Consider the following 7,685-nt stretch of genomic DNA (forward strand, 5'->3'; position numbering starts at 1 on the left):
ACGAGCCACACCAACAACAACAATCCAAACCCACGCACACACTCTTTTCTCTCCTCTCCTTCCTGCCTCTTCCTCTTCCCATTCACCTCCCTCTCCCTATAAATCCTCTCCTCTCCTCTCCTCTCCTCCGCTACTACCAGTCTACCACCACCACCACCTAGACTGCTCCTAACCTCTCTCCCTTCCCTTTCATCCCCGAAGAGTCTAGAAGAGAGAGAGATGAATGGTGCTGTGGTGGGGTTGGGGGAGACGGCCAAGGGCAGCGGCGGCGGCGGCGGCGGAGGAGAGGTGACGCTGGAGACGCTGAGGAGGAAGATGTCGGAGTTCGCCAGGGAGAGGGATTGGGAGCAGTTCCACAGCCCCAGGAACCTTCTCCTCGCTCTGGTTCGTTCTCCCCCCCTTCAACCAATCTTGGATGGGTTCTAGTTCTAGTTCTAGTTCACCTTCTTCTCTTCTTGGTTTCTTTCATCTTCCTGTTTGGGAGAGGATTTTCTTTTTATTTATTTATTTATTTATTTATTTTTGATGTAGTGATTATCTACTATCTCTTTTATTGGTAGTATTAATGTTCATGATCTTTTGCTTGGTATCCATCTTCCTCTTCTTTCTTGGTGGGTTCTTGGTTCATTTGGTTCTTTGTCTCTCTTTTTATTCTTATTCTTTTTTTGGTTGCTGCATGAGTTTTGAGGGGTCAGAATGGGGCCTGGACTTCATTCCCTTCTTGTCTCCATCAGAGGAGATAGGGAATAAAAAAGAACAAGAAAAAAAATCATTGTGTGCAGTAGAGATTTGTACTATTTTGTCAGTTTTTCACCCTGTTTTCGCCTGTTCTTGTTTTTGCACTGCTACTGATTCTGCAGGCACGATGGGATTGGGATCTTCAAAATATTTCCACCCTTTTCGACAGCAGAAAGTGATGAGGTTTTTGTTGTTTATTTTTGTTGATGAAAGCCTGAAATGGTGTGAAATAAATGGGAAATATAATAAGTTGCCATGGATAATCTTTTTGATTCGATAATCATCCTTTCTGTGAACCAGTAGTATTACCTACCAAAATTGTCCTTCTCTGGATCATGAGAAAAATAATAATAAATAAAAGATACCAATCTCATCTGTTGTTTTTATGTGATAAGAGTCTGGTGTATGCTTTGACTCTAGAGTGGATTTGGAATTTCAGTATGACCTTAATTGTACAATTAGTCAATGCTTAAAGAGTGGAAGGAACTTGCTAATTAGGAATTTTATTGTGTGGCCATGCATTTCAAAGACATATATAAATGATGATCACCAAGTAGTACTACTGGTTCTGACATGGTCCCATGGTGAGTGAGTACTTCACAGTTTGTAACAGAGACAAAAATTCAGCCCCAAAGAAACAAAAATAAAAGAGATGTACCACTTTACAATATGCTTTTGCAATTGTCCTCACCTTATTTCATTTGTTATCCATCCATGAATATGTCCTTTTTTGTTTCTATTCTTGTCATATTCATGAGAAATTCATTCTCCAGTTATTAAGAATCTCTAGATAGCCTGATCCATCACTATAACTGATGTAGAATACTATGGGCTGGTTTGGTACGTCGCCTAAATTGGCCTTGCCAATATTTGTCAATTTCAATAGTGTTTAGTGTCTATTTTGTTAGAAGCCAAATTTTGGCATGCCTAAAGAAATAGTCCATTTCAATAGTGAAATTATGCTGTTTTGGCTTCAATCCAAACACAACTTTACCTTATCAAGATTAGCCATGCCAAAACTTATCAAAATTTGACATTGACAAAAATTGGTAAGGTCAATTTAGGTCACAAAGGAAACCAGCCCTATACTACTATAGTGATGTGCTGGAGAAAGCAGCCCACATACAGCAACAGTAACTGGAACCCAACATCCTTGTTTCTTTTTTTTTACCACCATGTGTTTTTGCAATGCTAGGCTGAGATCAGATAATGATGGCCACAACAAAAGGCAAATGCAGTCACCCTGACCAAGCTGGTCCCTGCACCTAGCATAAATGGCAACCTGCAGCTCATCCATGCTTACTGCATCTGCCTTCTGTGCACCATGTTCTGTGATACTGCAATTGACTGTTGTTGCAATGTGCAACCGTGATAATGTAAAACTGTAATTTTGACTGTTAGTGATCTTGGCAATGTGATGCAGGTGGGTGAGGTGGGGGAGCTCTCGGAGGTCTTCCAGTGGAAGGGGGAGGTGCCCAAGGGGCTCCCTGGGTGGGGGGAGAGGGAGGTGGAGCACCTAGGCGAGGAGCTCGCCGATGTGCTCCTCTACCTCATCCGCCTCTCTGACATGTGCGATGTCGACCTTGGCAAGGCAGCGCTGCGTAAGATGGAGCTCAATGCGCGCAAATACCCCATCGGGCAGTGCAGGGGATCCTCCAAGAAGCACACCCACTACTCCACCACCACCACCACCACCGACAACGGTGCTTCCGGTGATGACAACAACCGCAATGCTGGTGCCGGTGCCGATGCCGATGCCGGCAAGGAACAGTGCTAGCAATGGCTCCTCAGACAGTTTTAGCAGCCTGGCTCTGGTCTTTGGTCTTGTTCATCACACCATAGGATGTGTGTTGAAACAGTATTCTAGTAGAGTGAAATGAAACCGTCCTGTTCTCTCTACTGAGTTTGATTTCTTGAAGAAACTTAGCTCAAATCCTTTGTATTGGGCTACAAACATGCTCTGATAGCTATGGCAATATGATCATTAATATCTCATTGAATCGGTATGCTGAGCTCCTGATCCTCATGTTCTTCTGATTTTTTTTTCTGTAGCTGCATCTGATGCAGAACACCTGCATCAGCATTCAGCAGGTTATGACAAACAGTATTCGCATTTCAATTCATTCATCCATCAATCCATTTTCTTATACTCCTAACAATCCATTTTCTTATACTCCTAACCTTCAGTTCTTCTCAAAATATAACAACTTCTAACCTTCAGTTTTTCTACCAATATTCTTTTATTAATCAATCATGATCTTTCACCTCAAATATTTTACCTACCTCCTTTCTCAACTAATCATAATTTTTTTTCCATTTAATTTTACCAACTTTAATAGTATCCTATTGAATCTAAAACTTATATTTTGGAACGAATGTGATATATATTTTTTTCTGATATGTTCAATAATACTTCCCCATCCTAAAATAAGTCAATTTTTCATTCATCTCACACATACCAATACAAACACCAAAAAGAATAAAATGCCCCTACTTTATCAAATCCTAATGCGACTATTTGTCATTTTGTCTACTTTCAATATAATTATTTTCTACTTTCACTAATTTCAATATAATTATTACTTAAAAATAAATTTATTTGGAGAGAAATAGAAAAAGTAAAACCTTAACATGGGACAGAGATACTAGTACAGTAGTACTTGTGTTCTTGCACAGTTGGACACTGTATTTGGAGTGTCCATTGATGCTGTGTGCAGTTTGTCATTTGTGAGAAAGAGAGAGAGAGAGGTGAATGTCAGTGTGAAGGGGAGGGGGGGACCGGAGTGCTGTCGGCTTGTCTGCCGCCGGCTGTCGTCTTGGGGCGATGGTGGTGAAAGGAGGCTTTTTAAGCAGGTCAGGCTGGCCCATCATCGCTATCCGGGCACTGTGCTTGGAAGGTCAGCAAGTGGGTGTGGGCACGGCAACCTCGGCAAAATTCTAAAAGCGGGCGAGTGTAGCTCAGTGAGAGAATTAGGCTTACGCCTTGTCGATTCACTTGTTATAAGCTAGTAAAATTTAAAATTTTAATTTAGGGCTTATTGAGATTGATGATATTTTTAACCATACAATTATTTAGTAAAATTAATAATTATATTGTTACGTTTAGTTTGTTACTAAATATTGGCAATATATATAGAATTTTGGCAACGTTATTAAGCAAATCTTATCAAAATTTTGGCAATGTTGTTAATTTGCTAAAATTTTGGCATTACCAAATTTTGGTAAAATTTATTTTGGCACCAATCTAAACAGACTTTTAAAGTTGATTTTGTGGTTTTCATTGTAGTTTATTTTATGATATTTGTTTTCAGTTTTCTTCCTAATAAGCAGTACGGATAAGCATTCAGATAAGCATAGTGGGGCTTAGTTTCATTATGTTTCCCGTTACACTTACCGATTACACTTATGATGAGCACTGACTGATCCTAGTGGGAATTGCCTGCAGTACTACACTTGCAGTAGCAGCCACTGACTTATGGGATCAGGTTCACATGTTAGGCACTGCTGCTGTAAATGCTACTGAGGATCATGCATGTCCGACTGATCCACGCTAAATGACGAACACCAGTCGTAAATCTTTAATCTCAATTAAATTTTGTTAGCATTGCTTATGTAATTGTGGGCAATATGGTTTAAGACCATAGTGGTAGAGTTTACGCACGCGTTACCCCCCATATCGTGCTTTCCTAGTCTTAATTTCGGTTTTTGGTTATTCTGATATCCTTACTTTTTAGTAATCATAGAAAGGGGTAAAAAATGCGTTTTATTTAGAAATCAAATTAAGCTTAGATAATTTATGTTATGGGACTGCCATATCTCTTAAAATTTCTCCGTTTAAGTAATTCAAGAATAATCTACACCGAAGATTAAAAGAAAAGCCAAAAAAGATAAAAAAAAATCTCTGAAAAACAACTGTATCAAACAAGATTATCATAACCCACTCAATACCAAACAGATGTTCATGTTGCCATGTTGGTTTCAGGAGAATCAGATTGATTGAGAGCTGTGGTGCAAATAGGCCACACGTGTATGTGGTCACCAATAAGCAACACAATGACAATAGAATTAATAGAAACCCCTATACAGGGTAATTAATGATTACTGTCTCCAGTTAATGACAGTCGACCCAAATTAAGCTTTTACAGACAAAATTGTTGTTGCACCTGACAAACCTAAACCTAGCCGGCCATGACCTAATTACAGAGATTAGTTTAGCAATTAGCAGAGAGCACGCGGCGCTGTCATCAGGTCACCCTAGCGGCAGACACATCATCTGCGGATGCAAATGTACAGCTGCTTTATTAATTCTTTTTTCTTTGCGTCGTGATGGATGTCACGATCAGTGTAAAGCTAGCTAAACACAATTACAGTAGAGGCTAGATTTTGTGACATTTGTACATAGGGTGATGTGACATTTTGGTCAAATTAATCGGACAAGGCATGGGCCTAAACACCCCGTGCGAATCTTAGAGTTATTAACTATATTAATTAATACTGTAGTCTATACCGGCCAGCAGTAGTACGTGCGTGCTCCTACGAAGAGTCTCCTACTAATCAATGAGCATGGGCATGGCCGGTGGCCGTAATCATGTTGATCATATACTACCTCGTCCTAAATAAGTATAGCCGTAAAAATATCCATGTGCAATGTTTGACCGTCTGTCTTATTTAAAAAATTTATGAAATTTTTTTAAAAAAAGTCGCACATAAAGTACTACACTATTTATATTTTATCATCTAATAACAATAAAAATAAAAATAGTAATCACAAAAATTTTTCAAATAAAACGAACGTGAATAATATAAACTGCACTTATTTTGGGATAGAGGTTGTCGGAGATATGGGTCCGGGGTATGCAAAGTGAGGGGAAGTTACTTTCCCATCCAGCCACGTGGCTCTATAGCCTGGCCCTCACCCCGTGCCTCGTGAGTCACAGAAGCAGCCGGGGGGCCTCAGGGTGCCACGTCACGCCCCTCGGGCCCTCGCGCTACCTCGCCTCGAGGCCCTCGCCCAACTGCCATGTGGCGGGGGGAGCGAGCGGGGAGGAGACCCAGGCTGAACCGCCATTAATGCGTACGGCGCCCCAACTGTCCCTCACCGCGTTTAATACGGTAAGGGCAGACATGCGGTGCCGCTCGACTGACCCACGTCAATCGGGTGTGACCAGACTGTGACCGCCCTATCGCCGGTCACGTCCGATTGGACGGACGGCCGTGCCCCCACGTTCGCCTCTGTCTCCGACGAAGTGGAGGCAGGTATGTCCCGTCCCATCGGAGCATTATCCGGAGTTCCCTCCAAGTGAGGAGGACCGCCACAAGTCTTCACTCATTTAAGAGGGAATAACAGGGCTGTCCCCCGTGTTAGGCGGGGAGCGGCGCTGGGTCCCACTCAAGGACGGACTGCTGCTTAGCTTCCGGGCGAAGGCACGGATCATGGTCCGGTCGAGGTAAAGTGGGTCCCCCTCCCGTGAAAGAGTAGGTAGAAGCGGCGCATGTGGTATCCCCTTGAACTATAAAAGGAGGACCTTACCCACCGAGAAAAGGGACGACACTGAGTAGGCCTGAGCTCTAGAAGGAGAAGACCAAGAGCGCTCTCCAGAGTTCAGGAACCTTTGTAACACTCAACCATAAATCCCACACACAGGAGTAGGGTATTACGCTCCATAGCAGCCCGAACCTGTATAATCTTGTCGCCCATACGCGATCTAGAAACCCTCAGGGCGGATACACGATCTCGAGAGGCGAACCCTTTTCCCCGGCCGAACTCACAAATGGGGGATCTCACGATCTCTCGCTAGAGAGGATCACTCCTCGACAGAGGTAGTATGTTTCTAGCATTTCCTAAATGTACAAAATAGTATATATAGTACGAAAGATCGGCGATATATTCAAAGCGCCGAGTTCCACATGGAAATTCTAAGTTCTAACCCTTCCATAAACTTTACAAATACAATTAAGAAAAACCTTTCGCGAAAATAGACCCAAAACTCGGCACAAAATTCCTAGCTTTGTTATCCAGGTTAAATGTCTCAGGCGAAAAGACCTGTAGCCTAGTGGTTACAAGAGCCTCAGTAGCACCTGAGGTCCTGGGTTCGACTCCCCATGGGAGCGAATTTTTCAGGATTTAATGGCGTTGTACTTTCGGTGGTAGGCGACGTACCCGTCGACAGCGAGGCGCCTGTGGTGACTTCGTCAATCTATCAATCTATCCAGGATTTGCTGGGCCAGTCTTCGATTTAATGGCATTATACTTTCGGTGGTAGGCGACGTACCCGTCGACAGCGAGGCGCCTGTGGTGACTTCGTCAATCTGTCAATCTCTCCAGGATTTGCCGGGCCAGTCTTTAAAGATGCTCATAGGGGTAGGGTTTGCGTGCATGTGTTCATAGGGATGAGTGCACTCTAAACAAAAATTACCAATTATATTGACGCTGAGGCTACACGATAGGTGTCCATTATGGCTGATAACATGGATGAGCGTCAATATCTTCGGTGTCGAGGGTTGGCAAATAATCCTCTTGGGGTGACCTCCCACGTCCTCCAGATTTTAGGTCTTAACACTAAAAATAGAAACAAATTAAGGGAAGATAAAACATGTTACCCTGTTTTATCAATTCCTCATAAAATCCAATATGAGAAGAACATGATTTAAAGCGGGAGTGAATAAGCACGGAGAGGACCACATACTTGTCCCATATGAGGTCCTAATCTTAAATTTAAAATACAAATCAGGGGAAATGAATCAAAATATTTTTGCTTTCTTAATTTTTCCACGAAATTTACACCAAAGCAATAGGAATTGAAGAGAGGGGCGAGGGAACAAGGAGAGAGAGCATACATAGGTGGTAGCGGGTTGATATCATAGAAACTTACGAGTGAATATTCAACGTGGCCTCGCTACCATGTCGGACGGGTTTTGGCACCAAGACATTTAACTTGGGCGCTAAA

At 42.5% G+C, this 7,685-nt stretch overlaps 1 protein-coding gene across 1 annotated transcript; it reads left to right on the plus strand.

Annotated features, from left to right (window-relative positions):
- Window positions 1–129: 129 nt before the first annotated feature.
- Window positions 130–2,744, plus strand: LOC4335533 (uncharacterized). The gene is made up of 2 exons (XM_015778378.3): window positions 130–384; window positions 2,162–2,744. Exons 1-2 carry the CDS (start codon window positions 220–222, stop codon window positions 2,513–2,515), a joined length of 519 nt encoding a protein of 172 aa, XP_015633864.1. The 5' UTR covers window positions 130–219; the 3' UTR covers window positions 2,516–2,744.
- The last annotated feature ends 4,941 nt before the right edge of the window (window positions 2,745–7,685 follow it).

This window comes from Oryza sativa, chromosome 4, assembly GCF_034140825.1.
Source record: "Oryza sativa Japonica Group chromosome 4, ASM3414082v1".
In the NCBI taxonomy this organism is placed as follows: domain Eukaryota; kingdom Viridiplantae; phylum Streptophyta; class Magnoliopsida; order Poales; family Poaceae; genus Oryza; species Oryza sativa.